The sequence below is a fragment of the Cetorhinus maximus genome, chromosome 11 (genome assembly GCF_964194155.1).
Source record: "Cetorhinus maximus chromosome 11, sCetMax3.hap1.1, whole genome shotgun sequence".
Classification (NCBI taxonomy): Eukaryota; Metazoa; Chordata; class Chondrichthyes; order Lamniformes; family Cetorhinidae; genus Cetorhinus; species Cetorhinus maximus.
The window spans coordinates 108,396,378-108,415,359 of NC_135889.1; the positions used below are offsets into that span (position 1 = coordinate 108,396,378).

General features: G+C 41.1%; 1 protein-coding gene across 4 annotated transcripts in view; it reads left to right on the forward strand.

Moving 5' to 3' along the window:
* Positions 1-18,982, forward strand: part of clasp1a (cytoplasmic linker associated protein 1a) — a 316,093-nt gene that overhangs the window by 272,814 nt on the left and 24,297 nt on the right. For all 4 annotated transcript variants that reach the window (XM_078552573.1, XM_078552570.1, XM_078552571.1 and 1 more), the window contains 2 exons: positions 14,901-15,091; positions 17,237-17,365. In XM_078552573.1, the coding sequence (XP_078408699.1) occupies positions 14,901-15,091; positions 17,237-17,365 (320 nt within the window). The remainder of the gene's footprint in view (positions 1-14,900; positions 15,092-17,236; positions 17,366-18,982) is intronic.

Sequence of the window (18,982 nt, forward strand, 5' to 3'; positions counted from 1 at the left end):
AATGATTTGATTCGTGATTTCTTTGTGTTCTCATGTGCAAAAGTACTTGAAGTCTGAAGAGACTGTTGCACTGAATTGGCAACTGACCCAACAAGCTATAGTGTGGGGGTCGGTGGATGGATTGGAAAATCAGTGAAGTGTGCAAATAAGTTGCAATGAATCAGTTCACTGGGAGGACACGCCACAATGCATAGTGATGGGCATAGGCAGTTTTACATTGAGTTCACTCAAACTGTGGGGAGTAATTAAGACTAGTGCTAAGACTGACAACTTGCTTTGGAGACGTTGGAATGGAATTTTATTTGAAGCATACTGTTAAGTGTTCCAGAATGCAATTGCGGTTTCTAGCTAAGAAAGGGAATCCTTTTTGGGAGCCAAAACACTAAAAAGCATCCTTATTGATCATCATTGCCACCTGCCCCTCAATTCGAGGATGACGAGGGTTACAAGTTTCTGTCATGGGTGGTCTTGTGACTGAACAGGTTGATTCTTGACCCTCAGATTTTTGAGCACATGAGACGGGACATCCCAGGAGGTAGTGGGATTCGGAGTGTAGGATTTGCTTCATTTTAACATTCCAAGTTGTAAAATTTAAAGTTTTCTCCCTTTGACCACGAAGATGATCCCGCAGGATGTGATTCACCAGCCAGGAGAAAGTGGGACTGTCTGTTTTTTTTAAACTTTCCGAACCATAGCTTTATTTGTTTATTTGTTGGCAGTTTATGCAGTACTGGAGGAAGCCATTGTGAAACGTCTGGGCTTCAGGGTGGTCCCTTCGCGAAATCCATTCCTGAGTCAGCGATACACCACCTTCAGGCGCCTCATGCGGCCTGTACCAGTTGCATTTCTCCTCTGGGCCTTAGCACACCAGTTATACTTCCTCTTTCTCTTGGCAGTGCAGGCACATTTACCGCAGGTCAATTTCTGCAGGTGAAATGCTTTAACCCCACATTGCCGGCACAGAGTGTGGATCTTGCTCCACCCCCTACCAAATGACGATGTCCCCTTCATCATTTTCACTGCGCGTTGGAGAGGGAACCTTTTCTGGCCCCCTCCCCATTTGAGGTGAGCAGAGGGTATCCTGAAGAGGACTGCTCAATCATAGATGTTGCTGTCCGAGACACCTCTTCCCATCTCAGGTGTCAAATGACGTCATTGCATCCATAACCTTTGGGCAAATTCTTGACTAGGTCTCCCAGGTTCACATCCCTGGTCATTTTTGCCAATCCTCGATTCACCACAGGACATGGTAAATGGATCCTGGTAGCAACCTGCGCATGACTTTGTTTAATGTGGGAACCTTGGGATGCCGTCTTTGTCCACACGATCTTGACAGGTTGGTGATCAGATTTTGGTGACCTGTTGAACCACAATGAATGGAACCACTTTGCTGCTGCAGCCTTCTTTTGCCTTCGTAGCCAGTGAGACGTGTAGTCTTTTGCCTTTGAGACCTTTGGACCTCACTTTGTCTGGCACCTCTTCCTGAAGTTGTTGCCGTGGGTACCCCTACCAGGAGCAAGGAGCACCTGATGACATCGCTCAAGGGATAGTTGGAGCATACAAGTCTTTCCACCATGTCAAGGTGGCAATCCACAGAGGATCTGATTGTTATCTGGAGATCTTAAAGTGATTCTTTGAAATAGCAGAACTTATAATGTACATTGAAGGCTCAGATAATAAAAGAAAAAAGCCTATACTTGGGGCATGTTGTGGTCATGAATGAGATTAAGGAATACTGTCAGGTTCAAGGAAAATCTACTAATATTGCTTTCAACTTGGTACCTCGTGGCCAGCATGGAAAAAAACAGAAGCCTTGAGATACATGGCCACATTTTTATCCAGTTTAATCCAGCTCTGTTACAAGTAAAAGTTAATTGGATTATTTGTTGAACCTATCTCTCACAGATTAGGAGAGATATGTGGAGTGAAATCCCAGGTTCATTCTAGAAGATAGCCCAGCTAGTTTGGATACACAAGTACCAGAACAAATATCCTGACGTAGCTTTTGGATCCTCAGAATTGCTAAAAATGTTTTTATTTATATTGCACTTGTAAAATGTCCCAAGGTATTTGACTACATTAAATGCGCTACGTAAAAGTCATAAAAGTAAATTGTTCAGGACAATCGATTCAACTGCATACGCTACCATTATCAAGCTTAAGTACATAAGATTTTCCTGTTCGACTCTGACGTCAGTACAAGCTACGCAGCTTTGGAGCAGGTGAAGGTGTGATTGCTCACCTACAATAGTAGTGACAGGGTGGATACTGAAAGGATGTTCCTCCTTATGGGAGAGACTAGAAATAGAGGATACAGTTTAAAAATAAGGGGTCTCCCATTTAAGACTGAGATGAGGAGAATTTCTTTCAGGGAGCCATTCTGTGGAATTTTCTTCCCCAGAGAGCAGAGGAAGCAGGAATATTGAATGTTTTTAAGACTGAGTTAGATTCTTGATTGACAAAGGAGTCAAAGGTTATAGGGAATAGGCAGGAAAGTAGAGATCAGCAGTTAGATCAGCCATGATCTTATCAAATAGTAGAGCAGGCTTGAGGGGCCAAATGGCCTACTCCCACTCCTAATTCGTACGTATGTTTGAAGTTTGAGGTGCTATGCCGAAGAAGATATATAAAAGGAACTTGTCCGTCGCAACCTTAGGATGTCCTAAAGCGCTTCACAGAAAATGAGGTATGTTTTGAAGTGTTGCATTGTTGTAATGTGGGGGACAGAGCAGCCAATTTACACACCTGTGCTCCCACAAGCAACAGATGAATGAATGATTACATCTTATAACTGATGTTTGTTGAGTATTAACTTTTGGCTTCGTTGTGCAGGGAGGGAGGAGAAACGAGAGAGAGCAATAGTGGTAGGGGATTCTATAATTAGTAGAACAGACAGGAGATTCTGTGGTCACAGACGTGATTCCAGGATGGTATGTTGCTTCCCTGTCATGGATATCACCGAGCGGCTTCAGAGCATTCTGGAGAGTGAAGGTGCACAGCCAGAGTTCGTGGTTCACATTGGTACCAGCAATATGGGTAAAAAAAGGGATAAGATCCTGCAGGCTGAGTTCAGAGAGTTAGGAAAGAAATTAGCAAACAGGATCTCAAAGGTAGTAATACCCGGATTACTTGCAAGGCTAAAATTAAAAGGTATTATTTAAATGCAAGGAGTATAGCAAACAAAGCCGATGAGCTGAGGGCATAGATAGATGTGTGGCAGCATGACATCAATGCTATAATGGAAACTTGACTTAAAGAGGGGAAAAATGACAGCTCAACATCCCTGGATATAGGGTTTTCAGGCAGGATAGAGAGGGGGGCTAAAAAAGATGGGGGTGTAGCATTATTGGTTGAAGAATCAATTACAGCTGTGAGGAGGGATGATGTACTAAATGAATCATCAAATGAGGCCATATGGGTTGAGCTCAGGAATAAAAAGGGGGCAGCCAAACTACTAGGAGTGTACCATAGACCCCCAAATAGTGAGAGGGAGATAGAAGAGCAAATATGTGGGCAAATTTCTGAGTGCAATAGGGCAAAACAATAGGGCAATAATAGTTGGGGACTTCAACTACCCTAATAACAACTGGATACGAACATAGTAATAGGCGCAGAAGGCACAACATTCTTGAACTGTGTTCAAGAGAACTTTTTTAACCAGCACGTAACAAGCCCAAAAGGGGGAAGGGAAGTACAATTCTAAAGCTGGGCAAGTGGATGGAGTAGCAGCGGGTGACCAGTTTGGAGATAATGACCATAATACAGTTAGATTTAACATAATTTTGGAAAAGGATAAAGATGCAACAGGAGTAAATATCTAAATTGGGGAAAGACAAACTTTACGAAGCTAAGAGGTGATTGGTGAAAGTGGACTGGTTACAGCCACTTGAAGGGAAATCAGTGACAGACCAGTGGGAGGCATTCAAAAGCAAGATTCTACAGGCACAGTGTATGCATGTCCCCACAAAGAAAAAGGACGGTATGCCAAATCTAGAGCCTCCTGGTTATCTAGAAGTGTACAAGGTAAAATAAGGCAGAAAAAGAAAGCTTATGACAATCACAAAATACTTAATACTGTAGAAAGCCTAGAGGGTATAGAAAACACAGGGGTGATGTAAAAAAGGTAATTAGGAAAGCAAAGAGAGGATATGAAAAAATATTGGCAGGTAAAATCAAAGAAAGCCCAAAGATGTTTTGCCAGTACATTAAAAGCAAGAGAATAATTAAGGAAAGGGTAGGGCCAATCAGAGATGTTTATGGTAACTTGTGCTCTGATGCTGAAGATGTGAGCAGGATTCTCAATGAGTACTTTGGCTCTTTGTTCACTAAGGAGAGGGATGAAGCAGATATTCTAGCTAAGAGGAGGAGTGTGAAATATTCGATACAATAACCATAGTGAGAGGGGATATACTGGAGGGACTGGCAAGGGTGTGGGAACCACGAGAAAATATTAGAGAGGAATACCAGAGTGTACAAAACACTGGGAGGGACAGATAGAACTAGTATGGAGAATAGTAAGTTAATAGGTGAAGTCTGGGTGAAGAAGAAAGTAACAAAATCTAAATCGGGATTTATATGCATGTATGTGAGTGCACGGAGTATAGTAAATAAGATTGGGGAGTTACAGGCGCAGATTGCCATATGGAAGTATGATGTTGTGGCGATAACAGAGACCTGGATCAAGAAAGGGCAGAACTAGGTGTTAAGTATTCCTGGGTACAAGGTGTTCAGAAAAGATAGGAAAGGAGGAGGGGTGGCCGTATTGGTTAAGGAGAGCATTGCAGTGCTGGAGAAAGAGGATGTCCCCATGGGTTCAAGGATAGAATCAATTTGTCTAGAGCTAAGGAACAAAAAGGGTGCAATTACATTGCTTGGTGTAGTCTATAGACCGCCAACTAGTGAGAAGGATGTAGAAGAACAAATCTGAAGGGGAATTGCAGAGAGATGCATGCATTATAGAGTAGTTATAATGGGGGGCTTTAATTGTCCGAATGTAGACAGGGTCAGTGATTGTGTAAAGGGCGGAGAGGGGCAAAAGTTCCTTAGATTGTGTTCAGAAAAATTTTCTACAGCAGTATGTGTCCAATCCAACAAGAAAAGATGCTCTGTTGGACCTGCTTCTTGGAAGCGAGGTGGGCCAAGTAGATCAAGTGTCAGTGAGGGAACATTTAGGAGACAGTGATCATTGTATTGTATGTTTTAGGATGATGATAGAAAAGGACGATAGGCAATCCAGAGTAAGAATAATTAACTGGATGAGAACCAACTTTGGGGCAAGAACGGAGCTGAGCCAGATAGACCGGAACGAAAGATTGGCGGGAAAAACTGCAGCTGAACAATGGGTTACCTTTAAAAAAAGAATTGGTTCGGGCACAGTCAAGGCATATTCCACCGAAAGGGAAAGATAGGGCAAACAAATCCAGAGCTCCCTGGATGAAAAAGGAGATAGAAATTAAGATAAAAAAGAAAAAGTGTACTTATGACAGGTGTCAGGCAGAAAAATACAATTGAGAACCAAGAGGAATAGAGATGGTTCATAGGGGAGGTGAAAAAGCATATTAGGGAAGCGAAGAGGGATTATGAGATAAGACTGGCAGCCAACATAAAGGGGAATCCCAAAGCCTTCTATAGGCATATAAATAGTAAAAAGGTGGTAAAAGGAGGAGTAAGATCATAAGTCGTAGGAACAGAAGCAGGCCATTCAGCCCATCGAGTCTGCTCCGCCATTCAATGACATCATGACTGACCTGATAATCCTCAACTCCATTTTCCTGCCTTTTTCACATAACCCCTGATTCCCTTACTGATTAAAAATCTGTCTACCTCAGCCTTGAATATACTTATACCAGCCTCTACAGCCCTCTGTGGCAAAGAATTCCGTAGATTGACTACCCTCTGAGAGAAGAAATTCCCCCTCACCTCTGATTTAAATGGGTGCCCCCCTTCCTCTGAGATTATGCCCTCTGGCCCTAGACGCTCCCACAAGGGGAAACAACCTCTCAGCATCTACCCTGTAAAACCCCCTAAGAATCTTATATGTATCAATAAGATCGCCTCTCATTCTTCTAAACTCCAGTGAGTACAGGCCCAACCTACTCAACCTCTCCTCATAAGAAAATCCCTCCATTCCTGGGATCAATTTAGTGAACCTTCCCTGGACTGCCTCCAATGCCAGTATATCTTTCCTTAAATAAGGGAAACAAAACTGTTCACAGTATTCTAGGTGTGGTCTAACTAGTGCCTTGTATAGTTTTAGCAAGACTTCCCTATTTTTATACTCCATTCCCTTTGAAATAAAGGCCAACATTCCACTTGCCTTAACTATTCCTGCTGAACTTATATGCTAGTTTTTTGGGATTCATGCACAAGGACCCCCAAATCCCTCTGTTGCATTTTTCTTTCTCCATTTAAATAATATTCAGCTCCTCTAACCTTCCTGCCAAAGTATATAACCTCACACTTTTTCCCACATTATATTCCATCTGCCACGTTTTTGCCCACTCACTTAACCTGTCTATATCCCCCTGTAGATTCTTTGGATCATCGTCACTACTTGCCTTCCCACCTATTTTTGTGTCATCTGCAAACTTGGCGATAGTATATTCATTTCCCTCTTCCAAGTCATCAATATATATTGTAATTAATTGTGGCCCCAGCATTGATCCCTGTGGCACAGATTGTCATCCTGAAAATGCCCCTCCCCATATCCCAATTTTTTGTCTTCTATTAGTTAGCCAGTCCTCTATCCATGCTAATATATCTGTGGGCTCTTATTAAGTGGCCTTATGTGTGGTACCTTATCGAATGCCTTTTGGAAATCCAGATATATTACATCTTCTGTTTCCCCTTTATCTATCCTATTTGTTACCTCCTCAAAGAATTCTAATAAATTTGTCAGGCATGATTTCCCCTTCATGAAGCCATGCTGACTCTGCTTGATTATGTTATGCATTTCTAAATGCTCTGCTATTACATCCTTTATAATAGACTCCAACATTTTCCCAATGACAGGTGTTAAGCTAACTGGCCTATAGTTACTGTTTTTTGTCTCCCTCCCTTTTTGAATAAGGGTGTTACATTGGCAGTTTTCCAATATTCTGGGACTTTTCCAGAATCTAAGGATTCTTGGAAGATTACTACCAGTGCATCCATTATCTTTGCAGCTATTTCCCTTAATACCTTAGGATGCAACTCATCAGGTCCAGGTGACTTATCGGCCTTTAGCCCTATTAGTTTCCCTAGTACTTTTTCTCTAGTGATAATTATTGTATTTATTTCCTTCCCTTTTGCTCCATGATTATTTAGTATTTTTGGTATGGGCCAATTTGTAGGGTTGATTAGGTACCTAAAAGGGACGAAGGGACCATGGCTGAGGTATTAAATGATAACTTTACATCCATCTTTACCAAGGAGGTAGATGCTACCCAAGAGCCAGCATGGATTTCTATAGGGGAAACCGTGTTTAATTAACTTGCTAGAGTTTTTTGAAGAAGTAACAGAAAAGATCGATGAGGGTAATGCTTTTGATGTGGTATGCTTGGACTTTCAAAAGGCGTTTGACACTACCACACAACTGACTTGTGAGAAAAGTTATTGCTCATGGAATAAAATGTACAGTAGCAATGTGGATACAAAATTGGCTGAAAAATAGGAAGCAGAGAGTAATGGTGAATGGATATTTTTTGGGCTGGAGGAAGGTTTGTAGTGGAGTTCCCAGGGTCGGTATTGGAACCCTTGCTTTTCCAGAGATATATTAATGACCTAGATCTTGGTGTACAGGGAACAATTTCAAAGTTTGTGGATGATACAAAGCTTGGGAGTGTTGTAAACTGTGAGGAGGACAGTGTAGAACTTGAAAAGGACATGGACAAGTTGGTGGAGTGGGAAGATAGGTGGCAAATGAAGTTCAATGTGGAGAAGTGTGAAGTGATTCATTTTGGTAGGAAAAACATGGACAGACAATAAGAAATAAGGGGTGAAATTTTCAAGTGGGTGCAGGAGCAGAAAGACCTGGGTATTTATGTGCATAGATCATTGAGGGTGGCAGGACAGGTGGAGAGAGCAGTTAATAAAGCACATAGTATCCTTGGCTTTATTCATAGTGGCATAGAGTAGAAGAGCAAGGAGGTTATGCTGAATTTATATAAGACACTCATTAGACCTCAGCTGGAGTATTATGTAAATTCTGGGCAGCATATTATAGGAAGAATGTGAACACATTGGAGAGAGTGCAGAAGAGGTTTACAAGAATGATTCCATGGATGAGAAACTTCAGCTATGAGGATAGATTGGAGAGGTTGGAACTGTTCTCCTTGGAGAGAAGAAGGCTAAGAGGAGATTTGATAGAGATGTTCAAAATCATGAGGGGGGCTGGACAGAGTAGATAGGGAGAAGCTGTTCCTGCTCGTAAAAGGAACGAGAGAGCACAGATTTAAAGTGATTTGTAAAAGAAGCAAATGTGACGTGAGAAAAACCTTTTTCACACAAGAAGTGGTTCCGGTCTGGAAAGCACTGCCTGGAAGTGTGGTAGAGGCAGGTTCAATCGAGGCGTTCAAGAGGGTATTAGATGATTATTTAAATAGAAACAATGTGCAGGAGTACGGAGAAAAGGCAGGGCAATGGCATTAGGTCATAATGCTCACTTGGAAAGCCGGTGCAGACACACTGGGCTAAATGGCCTCCTTCTGTGCTGTTAAAATTCTGTGATCCTTGAAGGTGGATAAGTCACCAGGGCTGGATGGATTGTATCCTCATCTGCTAAAGGAAGCCAAGGAGGAAATTGCGGATGCTCTGAGGATCATTTTCCAAGCCTCACTAGATACAGGTGAGGTACCAGAGGATTGGAGGTCTGTGATCATTGAACCATTATTTAAAAAGGGTGCAAGGGATAAACCAAATAATAATAGGCTAGTCATTCTGACTTTGGTGGTGGGCAAATTATCAGAATCAATTCTGAAACACAGGATCACTTAAAAAGGAATAGATTAATCAGGGATGGTCAGCGTGGTTTTGTTAGGGGAAAGTCATGTCTTACTAATTTAATCGAATTTTTTGAGGAAGTAACAAGGATGATTGATGAGGATAATGCAGTGGATATAGTCTACATGGTTTTTAGTAAGGCATTTTACAAGGTTCCACATGGCAGACCGGTCAGAGAAGTAAAAACCCATGGGAGACTAGGGGAATGTGGCGAGTTGGATTCAAGATTGTTTCCTGTCACTGAGCCAAAGAGTAATGGTTGATGGACGTTTTTGCGAATGGAAAACGTTCCAGTGGCATTCGACAGGGCTCAGTGTTGGGCCCCTTGCTGTTTGTTGTATATATTACTGATTTGGACTTAAATGTGGGTGGCATGATTGGGAAACAGACAGATGACACAAAGATTTGGCATGTAGTTGATGGTAAAAAGGATGGCTGTTGTCTCCAGAATGATATCAATGGTTTTGTTGAGTGGGCAAAAGAGTGGCAGATGGAATTCAATCCAGAGAAGTGTGAGGTAATGCATTTGGGGAGGGCAAACAAAGCTAGGGAATACCCAATAAATGGGAGGACATTGGGATGGGTAGTGGAAGTGAGACGCCTTGGTGTGCGTGTCCACAGGACCCTGGAGGTGGAAAAGAAAGCATATGGAATGCTTTCCTTTATTGGACGAGGTATAGAATACGAAAGCAGGAATGTGATGATGGAACTGTATAAAATGCTGGTTAGGCCACAGCTGGAATTTTGTGTACAATTCTGGTTGCCACATTACAGGAAGGACATAATTGCTCTGGAGAGAATACAGAGGAGATTGACAAGAATGTCGCCAGGGCTTGAAAATTGCAGCTATGAGGCAAGATTGGATAGACTGTAGGGTTGTTTTTCTTGGAACTGAGGAGGCTGAGGGGTGACCTGATTGAGGTGTACAAGATTATGAGGGGCCTAGATAGAGTAGACAGGGATGCCCTGTTTTCCCCTAGCAGAGGGGTCAATTACCACGGGGCACAGATTGGTAGATTGGATGATTGGTAGAAGGATTAGAGGGGACGTTAAGAAAAACCTTTTCACCCAGAGGGTGGTGGGCACTTGGAATTCACCGCCTGGTTTGGTGGTGGAGGCAGAAACCCTCAACTCATTTAAAAGGCACCTGGATCTGCACCTAAAGTGCTGTAACTTGCAAGGCTACAGACCCAGCGCTGGAAGGTGAGATTAAAATGGGCAGCTAGTTTTTTTCAAGTTCTTTTTTGACTAGCTGTGTGGCCTCTTTCTGTGCTGTAACTTCTCTATAATTCTATACCAAGCGTAACTCCCTTTCTGCTCTTTGAAGCATGTCATAGGATCTTTTAAGTCCATCCACGAGGCAGGTGGGGTCTCGGTTTAACACCCAAAAGACAAAACCAACAATGCAACACTCACTCATGCTGTCAATCCAGATTATATGCTCAAATCTCTGGAGTGAGAGTCATAAATTGTAACATAGCTATTAGATTAGCATAGATAACATAATGACCTGCACTGGTATATAAACTGGAAACGTACCCGTGTATGTAAATAATATCCTTCTAAGTAGATGAGGAAGTTGGTGGCATAGTGGTAATGTCACTGGACTAATGCACGGGGACATGGGTTCAAATCCCATCACAGCAGCTGGTGGAATTTAAATACAATTAATAAATCTGGAGTATAAAGCTAGTCTTAGTCATGGTGTCCATAACCACCATCATCAATTGCCATAAAATGCCCTTTAGGAAAGGAAATCTGCCATCCTTGCCTGGCCTGGCCTACATGTGACTCCAGATCCACAGTAATGTAGTTGACTCTTAACTGCAGTCTGAAATGGCCTAACAAGCCACTCAGTTCAAGGCCAATTAGAGATGGGCAACAAAGGACATGCAAATCCCATGAAAAATAAAAAAACCACGTTTGCAGTTTTGCTGTAGAATTCTGTTTGATAGCATGTTTGCTTTTATGGCTTGCAGTATTCCCTTATGACATTGTTTATTTGGACATTCAGAAGGAAATTAATAAATTTTCATACAAAAAACCTTGAATTGAATCAAAGCTACAGACAACAGTGTTGAATTTGGGACTGGAAGAGGAGCTGTAGGTTAAAACAGGAATTTGTGCAGTATTTGTACCAGCTTGAGAAAGGTGTTAACTGCGGTCTGGTAGGCCCAGTGTTTTGATCATTGTTCCTAACCTACGCAAGTGGTCTGTTTACCCCAAGTCATTTGTAAATTCATCATAATACTGACAATGCTAATGCAGGGGAGAGTATTAGAGACAAGGTGCAGTTGAAGACCAGGTTTTCAAAAGAATTCAAATTGGTTCCACAATTGAGCAAATAAATGGAAAATTAAAATTCCACACTGATGAAGTTCCTAAGTTGAAAAAAAATCCATAAATAAACAATAATTGAAATTAAATTAGCACAAGGAGATTTAGAGAAAAATATATGGTTAATAGTAGAAAGATTACTTTGGGCAGAATTTTCGGGGGGATGTTCAGGAGCGGGCGTGTGCGGGTGCGCCTCCGATCGGCGCCCCCAATTGGGGGTGCACCACCATTTTACGCAGGCGGGCCAATTAAGGCCCGCCCAGCGTGACGTCCGCCAGGAAGCGCTATGCACTTCCTGTGCGGGCGGGGGTGAATTCCCTAAGCTGAGAGTGCGCTCTTTCCTGCATATGTGCGAAAGAGCACACTCATCTCCCTGAGGCTAAGTGCTGCCTCAGGGAGATTGACACCAAATTCAAAAATTCTAAATATAAAAAAATAAAATTTCCCTGACATCCCCTCATGTGACACTGTCACATGAGTTGGGGCATGTCCATCACTTTTAATTAAACTTTTATTAAATTTTTAAAAACCTACATGAAACCTCATCCCGCCCATGGATGAGGTTTCATGCTTTTTCTGAAGCCCAACCTTAAGGTTGGATGGGCAGGTCCTTTAACGAGTTCAATTACTTTTGAAATGGCCTCAATTGGCCGTTGACAGGTCAGCGGGCGCACAGATGATTTGACTGTGCCGTCGCCAACCTGAAAATTGAAATGACGCGAGGTGACATCATCCCGCGTCATTTTACGCATCGGTGAGCGGGCCCCGCCCCCCACTTGCCAACCTCAATATCCTGCCCTTTGTGGCTAGGAAATGTATTGAATCAATTTAAAATCTAATAAAATGTCAAAAAATACAATTTCACAGGAGTTATGTTAGTGCTTTATAAAGCATTGCCCAAACCAAAACCATGCTTATTGTATTATGTTTTGTCATACAACCACAGCCCAGCTATATGTGCACCATAAACGTTATTGAAGGGATCAAGAAGAGCAACAAAACTACTCCTAACATGTATTCTGGAAGAGTTATGAGAAATGGCGAAGTTTAAGGCTTCCAGTCTAGAAAGAAAGCAGTTAAGGAGGGACATTGTCAAAGTACAGGGGTCATTTAGACAGATGCATGCAGAGGTCAGTTTTAAGTACTGGAGGTTTGGACCACAATGGATCACGGCCTATTTTTGTCCTCAACTTTTCTCTCTTTTTCTTTTCTCTGTTGTTCATTATTTTCCTTCCCACTTCTCTCTATCACTTTTCACCTATCAAATCTTTGTTCCTTCTCTTCCTGAAGCTATTGAATCTTTGTTGGGATACAGTCCTTGGATACATTTCAGTACCTCGCTCAGGTGGCTGTTATTCATGTGTAAGCCTTAACTGTAGAGTGTCTGCATGCCATTCAACTGAGGGGCACCTCAGCCAGTATCAGTCTTGTCCTCGCCAATTGTGTGTGTGTTAATGAACCTTTTTATCTTGCACTCATCAGGACAAACATAAGAATGCCAAATTTCAAGCAATTCAAGCAATTTATACTATAGGAGAAAAAAGTGTTGATTAGTTGACAAATCAACTCTGGCTGAGACGTTGTCATGACGAAAGCATTGGCAAATTCAGGCTCCCCAAACTCCTGCCTAATCCAAAAAAAGCAAGGCTTGAACATATCCCTTTTGTTTGCAGAGAGAGAGTCCATGAGTATGAATGTATGTCTCTTCTAGCAAGCGTAAATGGGCTACATTATGATCTCAACTGATTATCTTAAATTGTTCTTAGTATAGCTATTAACGCACTCAGAATTGTTCAGCCAATACTGCCCAATCGCAGAATCACATCTAGCCGTAGATGTTTTGTTTTGGGTTTTGCAAGCACAGTCTAAACTCTGCCTATTATGAACAACCAAAGAAACATGCTGTGTCATGAAACTAACACTTTTTCATTATATTATTGTGGTTTATTGTAAAGTAAGTTTATGGGTGTGAGTATAGATGGTTCTGTCTGTGAGATTTAATTGAATTAGAGTCAGATAGACTACAAGCTTGAAATTATCAAAAATTTGGGGTAAAAAGCATTTGAAATGCTAATGAGTAAACATGGATAAGGACTTAGCATGTAGGGTATGAAGGAAATTTGCCCCATTTTTAGATAAATGAAGGAGTTGTTTAGGTTTCAAAGGGATAATGGGATGTTTACAACTAACAAGATAAGCAAGGCCAAGCATTGTGTTTGTTTTTCCCAAAGGTACTGACCATATTGGCAGCATGAAAGATTTTTATATTATGGAAGTAGTAAATTTCCAAAGACATATATAACAATGGAATTTACAGATTAAAGCGAGAGAAACACATAAAGAAGGATGGAAGGTTATGTTGGGGGGGGCATGTAAGATGTCAAAGGTCTGTGTGAAACAGCCTTGAGGAAACCTTCAGCAACTTTTGCAGAAGTTTGCTGTTTCCAGTAACCAAAGGTGGAGGAAAGCCTTTGGAATTCAACTGTCAAGTGGACGTGTGTGGTGACTTTGCTGGGTTGATATAATTTAAAATCTATTTTGGACTGTTGCCTTAAAGGGAGTGTGTAGTTGGGAGTGGGGTTAATTAGGGATGTTGATATTTGTTATAGCATTAAGTAACTATAATCTTATGTATGTGCTTGAAATCTTTTCTTTTGTTAATAAATGTTTTGATTTAGCTTTTAAAATCTCTAAAGGTGTTAGTGGACTCAGTACTTACTTCCGATTTCAGTGCACAAATCTTATCGCAATAAATACAAATTGCAGAACCATTGTGATAGCGTGACCAAATTTCCCTTGTGGATTTGGCCTGCCTGGCACACATCACCTGTCACGTCATAACAGCTGTTTGATTCGATCAACCATTCGCTAAGATGTACAGCCTATGCACCTGGCATCGCACCGGCACTGAAATTCATACATGATGCTGCTCAGTTCTGTGGTAGACAGAAAGTCGTTTTGGACTGCCAGCAGCTCCTGATAGTGGAATATACCACTTATGTAGCCACTGCATAGTAGCAATGTGTCATGGCTTGCTTAACTTGCTGTTCAAATTTTTTGAGATACTTTGCCTTTCCGGGATAATTTGAGGCAGACCGGGTACTTTTCAAGACCACAAGTGGTGTTCTTTGGCCCATTTGCTCAGTACACAACGAACAATAATCTGATCAGGGTAGCCATTGTGCCGCAGGATTGCTTTGATCTGCTTTTGCGAGATCGTTGTGAAGATGAAAGTCCAAAATTTACTTTGCTGGAATTGAGAATGTTGATGTCTCAAACATGAGATCTATCTATCTTTGATCTTTTGCAATATATTGTAAACCTATTTTAATTTTTACAACATAGCTTGAAATATATTCTAGTTGGAAAAAACTACGCAATTGTAACACTTAAAAACAGTGAAGTTCCTTGAAACAGTGAACCTGTGTTCGGCATACAGCTGTCTGGCATCATATCCTTAACTATCACGCAAAGAGAAAGGTGTAGTTCAGTATTGTAATTCTCATATGCTACAACCTTTTTGATCAAAAGAAATGGATACTTTGAAAGATTTCAGGAATATATTTTTTTCCTTTTCCTGGCAGTTCCCATTGACCATTCAGATTTGGTTGCTGACCTTCTGAAAGAACTTTCCAACCACAATGAACGAGTTGAAGAGCGGAAGGCAGCACTACTGGAGCTCTTAAAAATAACCAGAGAGGATACCCTGGGGGTTTGGGATGAGCATTTCAAGACTATTCTGCTTTTGCTTCTAGAGACCCTAGGAGACAAGGATGTAAGTAATTCTTCACAGCCCACAGTGAGTGAAAATCCTGCATTTACCTAAGGAACAAAATGGTATTTTGCATCAGCAGGATTCGTTGTTCATAAAATAGCTGTGTAGCTTGTTCAAAATAAGTAAAGTCATCCAGTTTATCAGGATTGGACTAAACCAGCCGACCTGCTATATTTAATATGGCATCTCTTGAGGTTTTTAGTAAAATGTTTCTTCAGTTAATCCAAGCTTCCAAAACTCTTTCCCACCCTCAGAAGAATCCTTGTTCACTCTTGGGTCAGTTCAAGATAGACTGCAGACAGATAATATAAAATGTGGAAAAGTGAAATATTGCAGATGCTGAAAATCAAAAGTAGAAAATGCTGGGAATACTCAGCAAGTCTGTGGAGAGAAAAACAGAGTTAATGTTTCAAGTCGATGACCTTTTAACAGAACTAGGCAAAGTTAGAGGTGAAACGGGATTTAAGCTAGTGAAATTGGAGATGGGTGGGGGGGGTGCGGGGAAGAGTATGGGAAAAGAATTCTATGACAAAGTGGAAGGAAGGAGAGCTTAAATGTCAAAAGGGTACATGTTGCAAGGCCAAAGGGAGAGGTAATGGGACAAGTAAAGAAATAAAACGTGTCTAGGGAAAGTGTGAATGACAGGATCATAAACAGCTGTTGCCTGAAAGGAGACTAAAGAGAAAAACGAGAGTAAAACCAAAACTAGCAAAGAAAAGGGAAACAAAATGCATGGCAGAGGTTACCATCTAAAATTGTTGAACTCATGTTGAGTCCAAAAGGCTGTAATGTGCCCCATGGAAAGATGAGTTGATGTTCCTTAAGCTTATGTTGAACATTTTTGGGATAGTACAGGAGACAGAGGACAGAAAGATCAGAGTGGGAGCAAGGTGGAGAGTTAAAATGGCAGTCGACGGAAGCTTGGAGTCACGCTGAACAGCAATATTCCACAGCGGCCACCCAATCTGCTTTTAATCTCCCCAATGTAGAACTGACCAGATTGCGAGCAGTGAATATAGAATATTAAATTGAAAGAAGTAGAAGTAAATCGCTCTTTGATCTGGAAATAATGTTTGGGGCCTTGGACAGTGCGAAGGAAAGAGGAACTCCTTCATTTGCATGGAAAGGTGCTGTGGAGAGGGGAGGTGGTGTTGGAGATGACTGAGGAAAGGACAAGGCTAAAGGACAGGGATTTTGGAATGTTAAAAGGGGAGGGAAGGGGAATATGTGTTTGGTGATGGCAGACGATGATCTGTTGAATATGGAAGCTGGTGGGATGGAAGGTGAGTACAAGAGGAACCCTATCATGGTTCTGGGAGGGAGGGTAAAGGATGAAAGTAAAAGTGCCTGAAATGAATGGACACGGCCAAGGGCCCTGTCAACCAGGGGCATGAAGAGGGTGTGGTGGGGCAAGTGGAATCCTTGGTTGAGGGAAAAGGAAAACATATCAGAACACTAATATGGAAATTTGGAATACTTTGACATTTTCATTGTTAACAGCTGTCCGCCCGTTCAAGCAATTTGAAATACAGTGCAATCCTTTAAACATGCAAGTGATTGAAACAAGACAAAAGGGTATTGAAAAAGGCAGGAGGGATAGAATTGACCTTGGGATCCTTTTCAAAAGATTTAAATTAATGTGATGGTTAATCCATTTGCGCCTTGGCTTAAACAGAAACTCAATATCAATGTATCATAGGAAATAATTAGACCTAACCATGTTTATAAGCCTCTTATTGGAACAGGATGCATATTGTTCATGATGTAGAAAGCTATAAATACATTTTGTGATTTGACTTAATGCACAGGTAATCCGTACAAGGAAAATGCTACTTTTGAGTGTTCACGGATTTACAACTAGCAAACATGTAATAAAATCACAACTGTTCACCAGGAGAAAATTTCCTAACCTAAATATTTTAATCCCTGACACCCCTACCAAATATAAGCTTCAGAAGATTTTTCTTTTTGACGTCTTGCCATGACTGTTACGTGTTCTCTATACTGCTGTTAACTACTGGTGAAGCAGTCCTTAACTTGAACTTCAACTCTATCTTTGGAAAGGAATTGTATGAAAATACAGCAATGCATAAATGTATTTACAAATCAAATTCTTTCTCTCCCTCCTTCACCCTCCCCCTCAAGCACTCCATTAGAGCATTAGCCTTAAGAGTTCTACGAGAAATTCTGCGCAACCAACCGGCAAGGTTTAAAAACTACGCAGAGCTAACAATTATGAAAACGCTAGAAGCACACAAAGATTCCCACAAAGAGGTGAGTTGAGTTTCAGTATCTTTCAGTAACTCTCAAATTCTTTTTATAAAAGGCTCCTCAACAAACTTTTTCAGTTAATTAATTTTTTTAGATTGATATTAAATATCCTTCGATGGGTTAAACATATTTCAGAAGATTAGTAAAGTACAGCCAGGTATCTGGCAAATGAAGAAATTACTGATTGGTGACATTGAAAAAGAGATACGTGAAATGTAATATATTTTCAGTGGGAATTGAATTAGAAGTCTCTTGTTACATAAGGTCAGGCAAATGGTACTAGGAGTATTGTAACGGCCTGGATAAAAGCTGAGACCGTCCATTCCTCTTCAGGGCATTGTGGCTGTAGTATATACTGTTTCTAATGCGCTTAATCAACTCTTCAAAGCTGCTTAGGTAGCACCTCCTGAACCCACAATCGCCCCCACCTCGAAAAGGGCAGCAGGTGCATTGGCCACCATCACCTCCAAGTTGCATACCATCCTGACTTTGGAATATATTACTGTTCCTTCATTGTCACTGAGTCCAAATCCTGGAACACTCTACGTAACAGTACTGCCTTCACCACAAGGTAGCAATTAAGCCTCCTTTAGTACACTGTATGCAGCTTTGGGTCCCATATATAGAAAGGGAATTTAAATCATAGGGACCATGCAGCAGAGATTCACCAGGGTTGACCAACTATTGTTATGAGGAGAAATTTAAGATACTGAGAGACTATTTCCACATGAGTATTTTTTCTTAATTCTTCCATCCTCCTTTGAGGTTTTGACAACAGCTGAGATATGGTTTTGAAGGAACTAATAACTGCCAACCCCAAGTATCATTCTTGAGGCTACACTGAGCATATTGACAGATTATTCAGTCATGGAATGCATCACACCCGAATCTAATCCTGTCCCCGCACTCAATATAAGCACTTTCCAGGAGCAGACTGATGATAATTACCAGGAGCAGGAACTAAAATTTGATTTTTATCTACCCCAGCCCTTGGCACTGAGACCAATTATGGAGCACTGCTGCAGCCCTGGCTCAGATCAGCTACATCAGCATGGAATCAAACTTGTGTGCAGCTATGTAGCGCAGGTCCCAAGTTTATTTTTTTGTCTGTTATTGATCAGGACGTACTGACTTAGAATAGTTAGTAAACTGGGTAGTGTGAAATTAATTAATGTATGTAGTTGGATTTGAATCATCTCTTAGTTTTCTTGTGTACCTTTGATCATAATTCAGCTCCCAAAATGTCTGTTTAAGTGATTCAGTCAAGCCAGCATTTGTTATATAAACAACAAAAATTAAATAATAAAATAATGGAATAGAAAAAGATTTTTACTGTTAGTGATGAGAAATGTGAAACTGCTGCTTGGTTGGAGGCTATATGTTTAGTTTCTATTAGCACATACTTCAACCATCCAGCATTCTGAATTCATTTTTAGCGGCATTGTACTCTGAAACTGAATGCAGGAACACTGAAAATGGTCGCAGCCAACATGAAACTATATTCCTTGATTTGCAACTAAAATGTGAAGCTTAAGTGCCTGGAAATGTAATTTTAATGTTGCAAATTGGTAGAAAATAATATAATGCTCAGAAGTAAGATTTCCTCGTGAACCTTTCTGG